The sequence below is a fragment of the Pleurodeles waltl genome, chromosome 4_1, assembly GCF_031143425.1.
Source record: "Pleurodeles waltl isolate 20211129_DDA chromosome 4_1, aPleWal1.hap1.20221129, whole genome shotgun sequence".
Classification (NCBI taxonomy): Eukaryota; Metazoa; Chordata; class Amphibia; order Caudata; family Salamandridae; genus Pleurodeles; species Pleurodeles waltl.
Genome location: NC_090442.1, coordinates 43,458,166 through 43,476,194, shown reverse-complemented (window position 1 = coordinate 43,476,194; position 18,029 = coordinate 43,458,166). Strand labels below are relative to the sequence as shown.

At 45.6% G+C, this 18,029-nt stretch overlaps 1 protein-coding gene and 1 pseudogene across 3 annotated transcripts in view; one reads left to right on the top strand and one right to left on the bottom strand.

Annotated features, from left to right (window-relative positions):
* Window positions 1-18,029, top strand: part of LOC138287346 (zinc finger protein 91-like) — a 361,147-nt pseudogene that overhangs the window by 199,541 nt on the left and 143,577 nt on the right.
* The window catches only part of LOC138287343 (oocyte zinc finger protein XlCOF6-like), a 50,288-nt gene continuing 45,134 nt past the window's right edge, over window positions 12,876-18,029 (bottom strand). For all 3 annotated transcript variants that reach the window (XM_069227701.1, XM_069227702.1, XM_069227703.1), the window contains one exon: window positions 12,876-16,513. In XM_069227701.1, coding sequence (XP_069083802.1) covers window positions 14,869-15,795 — 927 coding nt within the window. In that variant the 5' untranslated portion in view covers window positions 15,796-16,513 and the 3' untranslated portion in view covers window positions 12,876-14,868. The remainder of the gene's footprint in view (window positions 16,514-18,029) is intronic.

Below are 18,029 nucleotides of genomic sequence, written 5' to 3'. Positions count from 1 at the left end.
GATGCAAGACACTCGCAGTTAGACATTCAAGGCAGGGATACATGAATGGACTTCATACCAGGGACATTCCCATCCCAATACTAATGCATATCTATGAAACACCCTACAACTTTGCAGCTACTTAAACACCAGGGCCCTCAACCCACTCATGACACTGCACAGATTTACCAGGAAGAGTCAGTAGCCAGTCTTCCCATGGAGGGTCATGTAGGCCTGTCACCCACCATTTTAATCAGCTGTCACCAACCACTGGTAGTGTAAAGATCGAGGGCCTGATTTAGATGCTGGCAGAAACTGGTCCGCCGCCACCTTTTCAACGGAAATCCCCTCCTCCAGCTTTGCAGTCCAGCGAACCGATTTAGATGTTGGTGGTCCCATAGACTTTAACCCACCCAAGTCAAGCGAATTTGGATGTGCCTTACCACCGAGCAAAATGTTGCAGTCGGATCTCCACTTCTGACTTAGCAGATAGGAAGAGGGGGTGAAAACTCACCTTTTTTCTTGATTTCACTTCTGTTTCCAGCTGGATACGACTAACACCCCCATTGCTGCTGCCACTGGACCATGGAGAAAACATGACCCCCCTGTGCTTGACACGACGGTAGGGAACCCGCATTGGCTGTGTACACTGGGGGGGGTGGTCACTGCACATGAGCTCAAAACCACTGCAGCATATACATGTCAGTCATTTTTTAAAATTACTGTGACATGCATATGTCGGGAACATGAGTGGGTCAGACATGGATGGGGACACACTGGCACACAACACATATTGCACAAATACACAGCTGTTGTCAGGGGTCCCCTCGTCCGGGGTAGTAAGCGCTATACAAATACACTTTATAGTGTCAGTATTCACTGCCAAATTAATGCTGGTACCACTATGACAGTATAATCACACCTGTCAGGTGTGCCCATGATTGCACATTGCAAGGGGACCTGTACCTGTCATGTTGTGCTTCAAGTTGTGTGAGTCAGTACATGTATGAGTGTGTGTGTGAAGAAACGGGCTGGTTGAGGTGGAGGGATGTTGTAGGAGGCAGGACTGGCTTGTAGTGAGTACCAAGGGGTACTTACACCTTGCACCAGGCCCAGGTATCCCTTATTAGTGTATAGGGTGTCTAGCAGCTTAGGCTGATAGATAATGGTAGCTTAGCAGAGCAGCTTAGGCTGAACTAGGAGACGTGTGAAGCTACTACAGTACCACAAGTGTCACTTGCACAATATCATAAGAAAACACAATACACAGTTATACTAAAAATAAAGGTACTTTATTTTTATGACAATATGCCAAAGTATCTCAGAGTGTACCCTCAGAGTGAGGATAGCAAATATACACAAGTTATATGTACACAGTACTAAAAATATGCAGTATAGTCTTAGAAAACAGTGCAAACAATGTATAGTTACAATAGGATGCAATGGAGACACATAGGGATAGGGGCAACACAAACCATATACTCCAAAAGTGAAATGCGAACCACGAATGGACCCCAAACCTATGTGACCTTGTAGAGGGTCGCTGGGACTATTAGAAAATAGTGAGAGTTAGAAAATTAGCCCTCCCCAAGACCCTGAAAAGTGAGTGCAAAGTGCACTGAAGTTCCCCAAAAGACAAAGAAGTCGTGATAGAGGAATAATGCAGGAAAGACACAAACCAACAATGCAACAACTGTGGATTTCCAATCTAGGGTACCTGTGGAACAAGGGGACCAAGTCCAAAAGTCACAAGCAAGTCGGAGATGGGCAAATGCCCAGGAAATGCCAGCTGTGGGTGCAAAGGAGCTTCTACTGGACAGAAGAAGCAAAGGTTTCTGCAGGAACGAAAAGGGCTAGAGACTTCCCCTTTGGTGGACGGATCCCTCTCGCCTTGGAGAGTCGTGCAGAAGTGTTTTCCCCCCGAAAGAACGCCAACAAGCCTTGCTAGCTGCAAATCGTGCAGTTAGCGTTTTTGGACGCTGCTGTGGCCCAGGAGGGACCAGGAGGTCGCAAATTGGACCAGGAGGAAGAGGGGACGTCGAGCAAGACAAGGAGCCCTCTCAGCAGCAGGTAGCACCCGGAGAAGTGCCAGAAACAGGCACTACGAGGATGCGTGAAACGGTGCTCGCCGAAGTTGCACAAAGGAGTCCCACGTCGCCGGAGACCAACTTAGAAAGTCGTGCAATGCAGGTTAGAGTGCCGTGGACCCAGGCTTGGCTGTGCACAAAGGATTTCCGCCGGAAGTGCACAGGGGCCGGAGAAGTTGCAAAAGTCGCAGTTACCAACAATGCAGTCTGGAGTGGGGAGGCAAGGACTTACCTCCACCAAACTTGGACTGAAGAGTCACTGGACTGTGGGAGTCACTTGGACAGAGTTGCTGGATTCAAGGGACCTCGCTCGTCGTGCTGAGAGGAGACCCAAGGGACCGGTAATGCAGCTTTTTGGTGCCTGCGGTTGCAGGGGGAAGATTCCGTCGACCCACGGGAGATTTCTTCGGAGCTTCTGGTACAGAGAGGAGGTAGACTACCCCCACATCATGCACAAGCAGGAAAACAGTCGAGAAGGCGGCAGGATCAGCGTTACAGAGTTGCAGTAGTCGTCTTTGCTACTATGTTGCAGGTTTGCAGGCTTCCAGCGCGGTCAGCAGTCGTTTCCTTATCAGAAGGTGAAGAGAGAGATGCAGAGGAACTCGGATGAGCTCTTGCATTCGTTATCTAAAGTTTCCCCAGAGACAGAGACCCTAAATAGCCAGAAAAGAGGGTTTGGCTACCTAGGAGAGAGGATAGGCTACTAACACCTGAAGGAGCCTATCAGAAGGAGTCTCTGACGTCACCTGGTGGCACTGGCCACTCAGAGCAGTCCAGTGTGCCAGCAGCACCTCTGTTTCCAAGATGGCAGAGGTCTGGAGCACACTGGAGGAGCTCTGGACACCTCCCAGGGGAGGTGCAGGTCAGGGGAGTGGTCACTCCCCTTTCCTTTGTCCAGTTTCGCGCCAGAGCAGGGGCTAAGGCGTCCCTGAACCGGTGTAGACTGGCTTATGCAGAATTGGGCACATCTGTGCCCAAGAAAGCATTTCCAGAGGCTGGGGGAGGCTGCTCCTCCCCTGCCTTCACACCATTTTCCAAAGGGAGAGGGTGTAACACCCTCTCTCAGAGGAAGTCCTTTGTTCTGCCATCCTGGGACAAGCCTGGCTTGACCCCAGGGGGGCAGAAACCTGTCTGAGGGGTTGGCAGCAGCAGCAGCTGCAGTGAAACCCCAGGAAAGGCAGTTTGGCAGTACCAGGGTCTGTGCTACAGACCACTGGGATCATGGAATTGTCCCAATAATGCCAGGATGGCATAGAGGGGGCAATTCCATGATCTTAGACATGTTACATGGCCATATTCGGAGTTACCATTGTGAAGCTACATATAGGTAGTGACCTATATGTAGTACACGCGTGTAATGGTGTCCCCGCACTCACAAAGTTCAGGGAATTGGCTCTGAACAATGTGGGGGCACCTTGGCTAGTGCCAGGGTGCCCTCACACTTAGTAACTTTGCACCTAACCTTTACCAGGTAAAGGTTAGACATATAGGTGACTTATAAGTTACTTAAGTGCAGTGTAAAATGGCTGTGAAATAACGTGGACGTTATTTCACTCAGGCTGCAGTGGCAGGCCTGTGTAAGAATTGTCAGAGCTCCCTATGGGTGGCAAAAGAAATGCTGCAGCTCATAGGGATCTCCTGGAACCCCAATACCCTGGGTACCTCAGTACCATATACTAGGGAATTATAAGGGTGTTCCAGAAAGCCAATGTAAATTGGTAAAATTGGTCACTAGCCTGTTAGTGACAATTTGAAAGAAATGAGAGAGCATAACCACTGAGGTTCTGGTTAGCAGAGCCTCAGTGAGACAGTTAGGCACCACACAGGGAACACATACATATAGGCCACAAACTTATGAGCACTGGGGTCCTGACTAGCAGGGTCCCAGTGACACATAACAAACATACTGAAAACATAGGGTTTTCACTATGAGCACTGGGCTCTAGCTAGCAGGATCCCAGTGAGACAGTGAAAACACCCTGACATACACTCACAAACAGGCCAAAAGTGGGGGTAACAAGGCTAGAAAGAGGCTACTTTCTCACACAACCCCCCCCCCAAACAAAGGACAATAAGGCTAACCTTGGCCAGTTGAGACTTTATTGTCTAAGTGGTGATAAGTAGAGAGTAGCTCTGCAATAGACTGGTTACTCCCTTTATCATCCACTATATGGTTACTTCCCTGTGGGGATGTAAACCACCCTGTTTGAAGTTTTTTAGCTAAGCAACAATGTGAAGATGTATTTTCAGAGTTTCTATCAGTAAGTTTTAGTTTAGAGCAGTGGCAATTATCCACTGAACCTATTTGTAATGATGGAAATGCCAGACAGGGATGCTGTCTCAGTAAAGCCATAGCTGGGCAAAAACTTTGTCCATATGGCTGTAAGAGAGAACAGGGATGCTGTTTCTCTTGAGTTGGAGCAGGGCAGGGATGCTGTCCTATGAGCTCCACACTAGGGCAGGGATGCTGTCCTAAGTGTTGTGAGGCAGTGCAGAGTTTCTGCACTAAAGTTTCTCTGGGAGGGTTGGAGGGATGCTCCATGTTAACTAAAATGGTGCTCTTTTTGTCACCAATGTTAGTTATCCCACAGAGAGGTACATCTACCTCAGGGAGTCCAGCTTTGCCAGCTGATGATTCCCTTGGAACAGGTGCCACCCCAGGAGAGGTTTCTCCCACCACAGGAATGGTATCCTGAATGGTAGGGTGGTTAGGGGACACTGTGATACCCTTTTTACCTGTTGATGGGGAGGGATCCTGAGTTTTCAGGTCTACTCTCCTTTGCTTTTTCATTTCAGTAGAAATGAGAGGGAACAATTCCTCAGGGATGCCCAGCATGGCTGCATGGGCATAAAACTCTCCATCAGCCCAACCTGAGGCCTCTAGGTCATTACCTAAGAGACAGTCTACAGGTAAGCTAGGTGATACCACCACCTGCTTAGGGTCAGTAACTCCACCCCAACTAAACTGAATTATAGCTAAGGGAAGAAACTTAGTGGAGTTATGGACATCAATAATCTTATACTGTTGTACAATGATGTGTTGATCAGGGTGCACTAGGTTTTCAGTCACCAAAGTGATACTGGCACCTGTGTCCCTGTAGGCCAAGGCCTCAACACCATTGATTGAAACTGTCTGCCTGTACTTATCCATTGTAAGGGGACAAGCAGCCAGTGTGGCAAGGCCAATGCCACTAGGTGTGACAGAAACTGTTGTGGGAGTGACTACCCCAGTTTCTACTATGGACCCCTAAGTGAACCCAACTACACCCTTAACTTGACTGTTGCCAGCAGTCCCACCACTAGTACCACTACTGCTAGGGGCACTAGAGCTTGATGTATTAGTGGTGGTAGGCTCAGGGGGTTTACCTGGACAGGACTTATCCCCTGGCCTATGGCCTCTATTTTTACACACAAAGCACCAAGGCTTTTTAAATTGTGTAGGTTGAGAAGAAGAGGAAGAATTTGTTTTATCTCCACCCCCTGAAGAGTGTTTAAGATTTGAAGTGGAATCTTTGGTTTTACCCTTATCCCCATGCTTATCTTGAGATTTTTCACCATCTTTCTTCTTAGTGTTCTCTTTGTCACCCCCTGCATGAACTTTTCTGTTCACCCTTGTTCTGACCCATTTGTCTGCCTTCTTTCCCAATTCTTGGGGAGAGGTCAGATCAGAGTCCACCAAGTACTGGTGCAACAAATCAGACACACAATTATTAAGAATATGCTCTCTCAGGATTAAGTTATACAGGCTGTCATAATCAGTAACTTTACTGCCATGTAACCACCCCTCCAAGGCCTTCACTGAATGGTCAATGAAATCAACCCAGTCTTGTGAAGACTCCTTTTTGGTCTCTCTGAACTTTATCCTGTATTGTTCAGTGGTTAAGCCATAACCATCCAGGAGTGCATTCTTAAGAACATGGAAATTATTGGCATCACTTTCTTTCACAGTAAGGAGCCTATCCCTACCTTTTCCACTAAATGATAGCCATAGGATAGCAGCCCACTGCCTTTGAGGGACATCCTGTACAACACAGGCCCTCTCAAGTGCAGCAAACCACTTGTTAATGTCATCCCCCTCCTTATAAGGGGGAACTATCTTGTGCAGATTCCTGGAATCATGCTCTTTTACAGGATGACTATGGGGAATACTGCTGCTGCCACCATGGGTATCTAAACCCAACTTCTGTCTTTCCTTCTCTAGTTCAAAAGACTGTCTATCCAAATCCAGCTGTTGCTTTTTAAGCTTCAGTCTGGTTTGTTCCACCCTCAACTTATTGAGTTCCCTCTCTACCATTCTGTCATCAGGGTTGGTGGGAGGGACATTCCTAGATACAGAGGTATGATGGGAATGAACAGAAGGAGACCTGTCCCTTACAGAAGCCACCCTAACAGCTTGGTTAACAGAAACATCACTACCAGTATGGTGAGAATAAATGCTTTTGCTATGATGTGAGACAACACTATTTGTATGGTGTGGCTCATCATCATGACCAACTATGCTAGACTGTCTAGTAATGGGCAGGCTAGGAAGTTTCTTTCCTGAATCTTTTCCTGGGGGAGTCCCTGGATCAGATTGGGAACCATTAGCTACTTTTTCAACAGATGGGGCACTTATTGCCTTATCTTGTTCTCTAAGCATGTTAATTAACAATTCCAAGGAAGGATTCTTCCCTACACTCAAGCCTCTCTCTACACAGAGACTCCTTGCTCCTTTCCAGCTAAGGTGGTCATATGCAAGTTTGGACAGATCAGCATTTTGGCCTGTGCCAGACATTTTTAGAGAGAGTTAAAGTGATAGAAAAAGAGAAAAAAGTTTTCAGAACTTTTTGGAAAGACAGAAAAAAAACTTTTTTAACTTTTAAGAACTTTTTGAAAGTTTAGAAGTACTTTTCAGCACTTAGAAAACAGTGAAAAAGAGGAAATGCAAAACTTTTTAGCTATGTGTACATACACTGAACTTGTTTTGTATATTTTTCTCTTATGAAAAGTACAATGACAAGAGTGGTAAGTAGTCTCAAAGCACTTATCCCACCACTGCACAACCAATGTAGGAGGCTGGACTGGCTTGTAGTGAGTACCAAGGGGTACTTACACCTTGCACCAGGCATCCCTTATTAGTGTATAGGGTGTCTAGCAGCTTAGGCTGATAGATAATGGTAGCTTAGCAGAGCAGCTTAGGCTGAACTAGGAGACGTGTGAAGCTACTACAGTACCACAAGTGTCACTTGCACAATATCATAAGAAAACACAATACACAGTTATACTAAAAATAAAGGTACTTTATTTTTATGACAATATGCCAAAGTATCTCAGAGTGTACCCTCAGAGTGAGGATAGCAAATATACACAAGTTATATGTACACAGTACTAAAAATATGCAGTATAGTCTTAGAAAACAGTGCAAACAATGTATAGTTACAATAGGATGCAATGGAGACACATAGGGATAGGGGCAACACAAACCATATACTCCAAAAGTGGAATGCGAACCACGAATGGACCCCAAACCTATGTGACCTTGTAGAGGGTCGCTGGGACTATTAGAAAATAGTGAGAGTTAGAAAATTAGCCCTCCCCAAGACCCTGAAAAGTGAGTGTAAAGTGCACTGAAGTTCCCCAAAAGACAAAGAAGTCGTGATAGAGGAATAATGCAGGAAAGACACAAACCAACAATGCAACAACTGTGGATTTCCAATCTAGGGTACCTGTGGAACAAGGGGACCAAGTACAAAAGTCACAAGCAAGTCGGAGATGGGCAAATGCCCAGGAAATGCCAGCTGTGGGTGCAAAGGAGCTTCTACTGGACAGAAGAAGCAAAGGTTTCTGCAGGAACGAAAAGGGCTAGAGACTTCCCCTTTGGTGGACGGATCCCTCTCGCCTTGGAGAGTCGTGCAGAAGTGTTTTCCCGCCGAAAGAACGCCAACAAGCCTTGCTAACTGCAAATCGTGCGGTTAGCGTTTTTGGACGCTGCTGTGGCCCAGGAGGGACCAGGAGGTCGCAAATTGGACCAGGAGGAAGAGGGGACGTCGAGCAAGACAAGGAGCCCTCTCAGCAGCAGGTAGCACCCGGAGAAGTGCCAGAAACAGGCACTACGAGGATGCGTGAAACGGTGCTCGTCGAAGTTGCACAAAGGAGTCCCACGTCGCCGGAGACCAACTTAGAAAGTCGTGCAATGCAGGTTAGAGTGCCGTGGACCCAGGCTTGGCTGTGCACAAAGGATTTCTGCCGGAAGTGCACAGGGGCCGGAGAAGTTGCATAAGTCGCGGTTACCAACAATGCAGTCTGGAGTGGGGAGGCAAGGACTTACCTCCACCAAACTTGGACTGAAGAGTCACTGGACTGTGGGAGTCACTTGGACAGAGTTGCTGGATTCAAGGGACCTCGCTCGTCGTGCTGAGAGGAGACCCAAGGGACCGGTAATGCAGCTTTTTGGTGCCTGCGGTTGCAAGGGGAAGATTCCGTCGACCCACGGGAGATTTCTTCAGAGCTTCTGGTACAGAGAGGAGGCAGACTACCCCCACAGCATGCACAAGCAGGAAAACAGTCGAGAAGGCGGCAGGATCAGCGTTACAGAGTTGCAGTAGTCGTCTTTGCTACTATGTTGCAGGTTTGCAGGCTTCCAGCGCGGTCAGCAGTCGTTTCCTTATCAGAAGGTGAAGAGAGAGATGCAGAGGAACTCGGATGAGCTCTTGCATTCGTTATCTAAAGTTTCCCCAGAGACAGAGACCCTAAATAGCCAGAAAAGAGGGTTTGGCTACCTAGGAGAGAGGATAGGCTACTAACACCTGAAGGAGCCTATCAGAAGGAGTCTCTGACGTCACCTGGTGGCACTGGCCACTCAGAGCAGTCCAGTGTGCCAGCAGCACCTCTGTTTCCAAGATGGCAGAGGTCTGGAGCACACTGGAGGAGCTCTGGACACCTCCCAGGGGAGGTGCAGGTCAGGGGAGTGGTCACTCCCCTTTCCTTTGTCTAGTTTCACGCCAGAGCAGGGGCTAAGGGGTCCCTGAACCAGTGTAGACTGGCTTATGCAGAATTGGGCACATCTGTGCCCAAGAAAGCATTTCCAGAGGCTGGGGGAGGCTGCTCCTCCCCTGCCTTCACACCATTTTCCAAAGGGAGAGGGTGTAACACCCTCTCTCAGAGGAAGTCCTTTGTTCTGCCATCCTGGGACAAGCCTGGCTTGACCCCAGGGGGGCAGAAACCTGTCTGAGGGGTTGGCAGCAGCAGCAGCTGCAGTGAAACCCCAGGAAAGGCAGTTTGGCAGTACCAGGGTCTGTGCTACAGACCACTGGGGTCATGGAATTGTCCCAATAATGCCAGGATGGCATAGAGGGGGCAATTCCATGATCTTAGACATGTTACATGGCCATATTCGGAGTTACCATTGTGAAGCTACATATAGGTAGTGACCTATATGTAGTACACGCGTGTAATGGTGTCCCCGCACTCACAAAGTTCAGGGAATTGGCTCTGAACAATGTGGGGGCACCTTGGCTAGTGCCAGGGTGCCCTCACACTTAGTAACTTTGCACCTAACCTTTACCAGGTAAAGGTTAGACATGTAGGTGACTTATAAGTTACTTAAGTGCAGTGTAAAATGGCTGTGAAATAACGTGGACGTTATTTCACTCAGGCTGCAGTGGCAGGCCTGTGTAAGAATTGTCAGAGCTCCCTATGGGTGGCAAAAGAAATGCTGCAGCCCATAGGGATCTCCTGGAACCCCAATACCCTGGGTACCTCAGTACCATATACTAGGGAATTATAAGGGTGTTCCAGAAAGCCAATGTAAATTGGTAAAATTGGTCACTAGCCTGTTAGTGACAATTTGAAAGAAATGAGAGAGCATAACCACTGAGGTTCTGGTTAGCAGAGCCTCAGTGAGACAGTTAGGCACCACACAGGGAACACATACATATAGGCCACAAACTTATGAGCACTGGGCCCTGGCTAGCAGGATCCCAGTGAGACAGTGAAAACACCCTGACATACACTCACAAACAGGCCAAAAGTGGGGGTAACAAGGCTAGAAAGAGGCTACTTTCTCACAGATGTGTAATGGGTGATGAGGTTGTGTCAATATGTGTTCCACTTGCATATGGCACTGATGTTGTTGTGTATGTTGTGTTGTGTGTTGTGCTGCTGCTTGAAACACTCAGGTGAGTGTTGTTGTGTGGTGGTTGCTGTCCTGATGTTTGTAGATTTTGTGTGAGTGTGTTTGTGTAGATGAGGTGTGTAGTTGTGTTAGTTGTTGTGGTTGTGTCATGTGTGGGTGCAGCGTCAAAAGCGTATGTTGTGTCACAGATATACATCAATGTGTGTTTGCGGCATGTATGTGTTGTGATGGAATGGCTATGGCTAATAGTTTGTGTGTGGTGTGTTGTGTCGTGTGATGTAAGGCGGACACATATGACAAAGGTACAGTGTGTGTGTGTGTGTGTGTGTGCGTGATTTACTTCTATTCCACAGCCACTGCCATTGTTTGGTGTCCATTGGGTCCAGCGATGTGCTCCCTCCATCAGCAAACTGTTGCCAGTACACCGCCTGTGGGAGTGTAACACATAAATATGAGCAGCGGGAATCCGCCAGCCTGATGGCTAGGAAGAGCACTCTGTTGTGGCGGCCGGCCTCTCAGCCGCAATACATCTAAATACAGCAAGCAGAACACCTTCAACTTGACGGTCTTCTCTGGTCCACTGCTGCAGCAGTTTGGCGGTAGTACAGCCAAGATCTAAATCAGGCCCCATGTCTTTGGGGCAAAAGTCACCCATGTCTAAAGATGTACCATATAGAGATCCCTATAGCCCACCAGAATCTAGCACTGTTTCATTAGCAACTTACTACAGTCACTTAGAGCACTTGTCAGGAGACTTGTGAGGCACGTCTCTTGCACAAGAACATTTACTAATTGTGCTAGTATGCTAAAATGAAGAACAGGTTATCACATGAGCATTCTGCCAGGGATGTTCGACTAACCATACAGACAGTGTCTGCTGTCCACCACCAGACATTTGGTTGTATGTACTACTGTTTTCTAACAACTGGAAACCTTTCTTGGGTTGGGTCATATCTTGACTGCATAGCTTGGTGGGACTTTATTTTTGTGGCATTCCTGATTTTACCTGCTCCACCTACAGGTACATTTATCATTTTAAAAGTAACATTCCTATGAAAAGTAACATCTTTTTTAAGTAACATCTCTAACAGAACATTAATTATGTTGTGTAAAATTACTCTGTTGTACTCAGGATGACTGGATGGATTCATATCCCCAGGATGCGACTTTCGAAGCCTTCACTTTGCTTTTACATATCATTGTTAGTGGGCGTGTTGGTCCAATACGCTCAATTAAAATGAACCAAGACTACAAATCTCAGGGTACACTGAAAAGTTAAATCAAAACCCAGATCTGGAAAACGTGTTACCCAGTGACATGGATTCATCTTGTCAGCTGAGTCATTCCTCTTGAGCTCCAAACCTATTATCTCCTGAAGTAAGCCTTCATTTCTCAGATAAGCAACCCAAATATTTCTGCAAAAATATCTTTCATATTGGAAAAATGATTGCTGTTCCCTTTAAAAGACAGCCTGGTAATGACCTACTAAAAGAACCAGTACAAACTAAGTTGTTTGAGGTTTTCATAGGTTTCCCAGATTCACCTCTAACTGCAGCAGTCTAGAGAAGATTACTCTTCCACCTTGAAATATCTGCCACCAGCCAGTCTACTAGTTATCTGTAGATTATTAATAAATTACTTAGTGGGTGCCTAGTCACTGTCGGTCATGAACACTCCATGGCCACGTCCTTCCAGAAAAAGTCTGCCTGTTCCCTGTGAACACTAAGAACTTCTGGACAGAAACCAGTGAAGCTTTACCCACACGTGGAAACAAACAAGCCCAGGCAGATCTCTAGGGTAAGCCACTCTGCATTTGTCTCCTACAGGTGCTGCAGGGGAGTGTGCAAGGGAGGTTGTGTTTTTATAGAATGCCTCATGCTCACCCAGCAATCTCCTACAGGTGCCGCTCGAGAGGTTGTACAATAGGTTGTGTTTGACCCAGCAGCGCGGACATGGAACACACTACATCTCAAGCTCAGGCAGACCGCATCACTGAAGCAGTTCAGGAAGGACCTCAAGACCTGGCTCTTTGACAGAAGCAGCACATCTGCAAACAGCACCTTGAGACCCTTTGGGTGATTAGCCGCGCTCTACAAATCTCTGATCTATTGATTGATTGAGAGAGTGAGTGACAGTGAGTGACATGTTTTCACCTAACGGTCTCATACAGGTGCTGCTGGAAAGGGGGTCGAATAGGGTGGGTTTGACAGAAAGAGATACAGAGATTTAAGGTGCAGCTAGCCTCTTTAAAAAAGGGCAGTGTTAGCGTATGCATGTTTGCACTCCTGTTTGCAGTACTTGATTATGGGGAGTCACACAGGACATAGAGTTGCCCCCTCTTCTTTTAAATGCTTACATGATTCTCTTCCCTTTATTCTTTACATCATGAAATCTTGATTTTCCAATGTATGCTGAACTCACCCAGCTGGCAGTCCATCTGGACAAGGGAGGAGGTTACCAGATCCAGTCACTTATTTTGATTAGTGAGGACAAGTAAGTGTTGTTAAACAGGTCTGAGTCCGAAATCCTCCGGCTGTCTCTCTGAATCCACTTTAAGATTTGATGGACCAACAGTGTTACTTCGGGACCCTCCCACCTCTCTGATGAAGAGGACCGTAGACATACAGTTCAAGTACTCTCTGTCTATAAATAAGAAAATCACAGAAGAGTTGACAAAACATGAGTGAATGACTCAATTAACATTTATTTTACAATTAATGTATATTCTGTTCATTCAATACATCAATATTATAGAACAGCATTTCCCAAACCGTGGGTCACAAACCACTGGTGGGCCGTAGAAGAGTGATAAATAATGGTGCCTTTACATTTTGTATTTATCTTGTCACATTTGATGTGCTTTAAAGACAGAGGTCAAATGTTAGGATATATCTTCTGACAACCTCCTGGTTATTCAGTTAACATGGTGAATGGTGTTTACTTTTCTTACTCTGACAGCAAAACTATTGGAATTTTTAAAGTGAACTATGAGGCAATCTCGCTGGTCTACATGCAGTGTGAAAGGAAAGGCTGTAGGATATCATTTTTTGTAACACACAACAACATTAAACAACAACATTCAAATACCCATACCTGATGTTTGGTAGATTGTGAGGTGAAAGCTGAAACTCTCTGTGCATGGCGTGGGGTAGGCCGCAGGGTCTTGCCTGCTACCAGGCCCAGCCTCAAACTCCCAAAGGACAGCAAACACCTGCTGCGCACGGTCATTACGTTAAAGATTTGACGACCAGGCCCTACATCCAACCCCTCACACACATGCAACCCCACGCCACAAATGACCTTCGATCGTGCATATCAAGAGGCTGGCCTCAGGCCTGGCCTGTGGACAGGCTCTGCATCCAACCCCTTATGAGCAGCCAACCCCACACCACACACTGCCTTCTGGCACGCTCAGGTTTCGACTGGTCTTGCAGGTCCTGTCCACACTCCAGCAGACTAATGATTTTGGGCTTATTGGCTTCATCAAGGAGCAGGCATATCAATATACATAAGGCAAATATATCGTGATATATAAATCATCTTTCTCCAAAATCACTATTTTCTATCAAAAGTATATTTAATTCACAGAATGCAATCTTTTATAATAGTGATTATTAGAAAAATGTTTAATAAAGTTTTAATTTTAAAAAGTATCATGTCTGTGACTCTTTTGTTTAACACCGTTTTTAATATCAAAGCAGTTTCTGGTCTGCAAAATGTTAAAAGAAAGACCCAGAAACAAATATATATTTAAAAATAAAACCTATATGTCTCTGAGTCTTTCTTTTAACATTTTTTCAGATCACAAAAGGCAATCAGAAAAAAAACAGACGAGGGCCTTGAAATCCAGCTGAAGACCATAGAGCTCCAGCTAGAAGTGTTCATGAAAAATATGGTAAGTTGTCCTGGGTTCATGGATTCAAAGACCTGGAGGATTTAATGTTTTTTTTTAAATGTTCCTGGAAGGCTGCTGCACTCAACACAACTCCCCCCACAACATTACAAAAAATGCTTGGAGGCCCCCTTGTGCTTTCCAGAAGCACCACCAAGCTCCTGCCTCTCATTTATTCTTTTTTGTTCTTTTTATTTTTGATGTTCCATGCAGTTCCACTCCCCCAGCCTTTACAGGCCCTGGGCAGCCCATCTCCAGGGCGGTACTCATTTATTTTGGGAAGGGGGTGCGCACCTCTGCGGGACCCTAATACCCAGACCTTTTTCTATATTATAGGGACTTGGACAGTGTACCCCCTCCCGAGCCTCTGACAATTCATTTAAACTACTCCCACATTCATTCCCCATTGTGTGTTTGCTGATGTCTTTGTAGGTCTGATAATTGACTTTATTTATGAAAGGGGATGCGTACCTCTGCGGGACCTGAACCACTGGGCTGTTTTCTACTTTAAAGGGAGGAAGGGCTGTGTACCCCCTCCCCGAGCATCTGAAGATTCACTAAAACTACTTCCACATTCATTGTAATGGTAAGGTGTTTCTCCAGTGGGTGTAGATCTGCTAATCGACTAAAGCTCACTACACTTGACTTGTTTTTCCCCATGTGTGTTCACTGATGCATTGTAGCAGTGATAACCAACTAAAGCACTTTGCACATTCTCTGCACTTGAATGGTTTTCCCCTGCTTATATTTGCTGATGTCTTTGTAGGTTTGATTATTGACTAAAGCTCTTCACACATTCACTGCACTTGAATGTTTTTTCCCGTGTGTGCTCGCTGATGAATCCTTAATGTTGAGGAATGACTAAAACTACTTCCACATTCATTGCAATCATATGGTTTTTCCCCTGTGTGTGTTCGTTGATGAATCCTAATATATGAGGAACTACTAAAACTACTTCCACATTCATTGCAATGGTATGGTTTTTCCCCAGTGTGTGTTCGCAGATGTGTTTTGAGGTTTGATAATTTACAAAAGCACTTTGCACATTCACTGCACTTGAATGGTTTTTCCCCTGTGTGTGTTCGCTGATGATTCCTAAGAGTTGAGGAATCACTAAAACTACTTCCACATTCATTGCAATGGTATGGTTTTTCCTCTGTGTGCGTTCGCTGATGTTTTTGAAGATTTGATACGTGACTAAAGCTCTTCACACATTCACTGCACTTGAATGGTTTTTCCCCTGTGTGTGTTCGTTGGTGTTTCCTTAATGTTGAAGATTCACTAAAACTACTTCCACATTCATTACAATCATATGGTTTTTCCCCTGTGTGTGTTCGCTGATGTTTCTTTAATGCTGAGGACTGACAAAAACTACTTGTGCATTCACTGCACCTAAATGGTTTTTCCCCTGTGTGTGTTCGTTGATGACATTGTAGGTTTGATAACTGACTAAAACTTTTCTCACATTCACTGCACCTAAATGGTTTTTCCCCAGTGTGTGTTCGCTGATGCCTCTGTAGGTTTGATAACTGTCTAAAGCTCTTCTCACATTCACTGCACTTGAATGGTTTTTCTCCTGTGTGTGTTTGTTGATGGAGCTTTATTAGAGATGAGAAACTAAAGCCCTCACTAAATGTGTATGATTTTTCTTTCTTGATTAGTGTCTGTGGGTGGAGTATATATTTATCTACATCACATGACTGTGTTTCCTGATGGGCCAACATGGCTGATAAAGCACTTGTGTTATTCTAACATGTACTGTACGTGTGTGCTTTTTTGCACATTTGATTTCTGATTTAACAATAACATGCAATAGTCATTAAATAATTGCAACATTCAGAATATGTATAAAGTTTCTTTGCTGGTGATTGTGCCTTCAGATTGGATTATGGCTATGCACGCTTGCGGGTAAAGATTCATCTCCCTTCTGGCCGCTGCAAATTGGGACAGTCCGTTGTAGCGTTGATAGCAGAACTCCCCTTTTCTTAACCCTTCAGCTGTCTGGCTCCACTCAGATGTGCTTTTCTCGGGTTGCTGTGGTTTGGTCAGAACAAGTTTACAATACACCGAGAGCATGGAATGATGGTCTGTTATTATTTTAGAACTCAAAGCACTGCTGCAACCACATCATACGAATCCCAGGTTCAAAGATAGTATTGTTCACCTGTTTATACAGGAGGTGGTTTGTTATTGTTGTTGCCTTAATTTTCTAGAGGTCATTTCTTAGTCTTGCGGCCCGGAGGTGCACAGCTCAGACTCTTACATCCACTGAACTACGCTTGACTGCTTCATCCAGGATCTGTCAGTTTATGTGCAGGTTCCTCTGTCGCTGACTGCATCGATGTTTTCATGAATACCGGAGCTCACTGGTGACCGTTTTTTGCAGATTTGCCGTTTTATCTTTGTTATTCATGATAATTTCATGCATCCAAGGCTTGTTTTCTGTTGGATGTAAAGAGATTTAACATTACTAAATGGAAACCTAATTGAATATTGACTATAACTACACAATATTTAACTGGTTGTAAATAACATCTCTTCTTTACCATCTTTGAAACTTTACCAGTGATCACAGAGTAAGTTACTAAAGAAAGAGCGGTCACAAGGCACCTCCGTGCTACAGCTACAGCTTAAGGGAGATGCACATGGACAACATTTAATTTAAACAAGAACAGATTGTGGAAAACGAGAGGGATCAGACATACTGCTGTTATTCCAGTAACTCTTAAGGACGTTTATAACAAAGGCAACTCTTTCTTCTAATCTGGAAGATTAAAGCATTATTGTAAATTGAGGTGGGTTTCCTAGCGCCATAAAATGTGTCCATCTCCCTCAAACTAGTGCAGCTAGTTCTTCCAAAAGTAAATAATGTTCTATAAGATGCAGGTCCTTCCAGGGCTTTTTTTGTGAAAAAGAATGAGGGATTTATTGTAATTCCCGACCTTCACATTATATGCAAAGATAAGGCGAACAAACATTGATTCATATCATTTAATATTCAACAATATCAGTCATTTAGGCCCATATTTATACTTTTTGACGCAAAACTGCGCCAACGCAGTTTTGCGTCAAAAAAATTAGCGCCGGCTAACGCCATTCTGAAGCGCCATGCGGGCGCCATATTTATTGAATGACGTTAGCCGGCGTTAGCCGCCGGCGCCGTCTGGTGTGCGTTAAAAAAAACGACGTACACCAGGCAGCACCGGCGTAGGGGGATATGGGGCTTGGGCGTCAAGAAATGGGGCAAGTCAGGTTGAGGCAATTTTTTCGCCTCAACCCGATTTGCGCCATTTTTTTTCACTCCCAACCCCCATAGAAATGACTCCTGTCTTAGCAAAGACAGGAGTCATGCCCCCTTGCCCAATGGCCATGCCCAGGGGACTTCTGTCCCCTGGGCATGGTCATTGGGCATAGTGGCATGTAGGGGGGCACAAATCAGGCCCCCCTATGCCACAAAAAAAAACACTTACCTGAACTTACCTTAATGTCCCTGGGATGGGTCCCTCCAGCCTTGGGTGTCCTCCTGGGGTGGGCATGGGTGACAGGGGGTGTCCCTGGTGGCATGGGAGGGCACCTCTGGGCTCCTTCAGAGCCCACAGGTCCCTTAACGCCTGCCTTTTGCAGGCGCTAAAAAACGGCGCAAAAGCGGCCGTACGTCATTTTTTTTGACCCGCCCACTCCCGGGCGTGATTTTTGCCCGGGAGTATAAATCTGACGCACATGCCTCGGAGTCGATTTTTTAGACAGGAACGCCTACCTTGCATATAATTAACGCAAAGTAGGTGTCCACGCTAAAAAATGACGCTAACTCCATGGACTTTGGCGCTAGACGCGTCTAACGCCAAAGTATAAATATGGAGTTAGTTTTGCATCGAAATTGCGTTAAAAAAAACGACGCAATTTCAGCGCAAACGGAGTATAAATATGCCCCTTAGTCCTTATAGAGAATCCATCACAA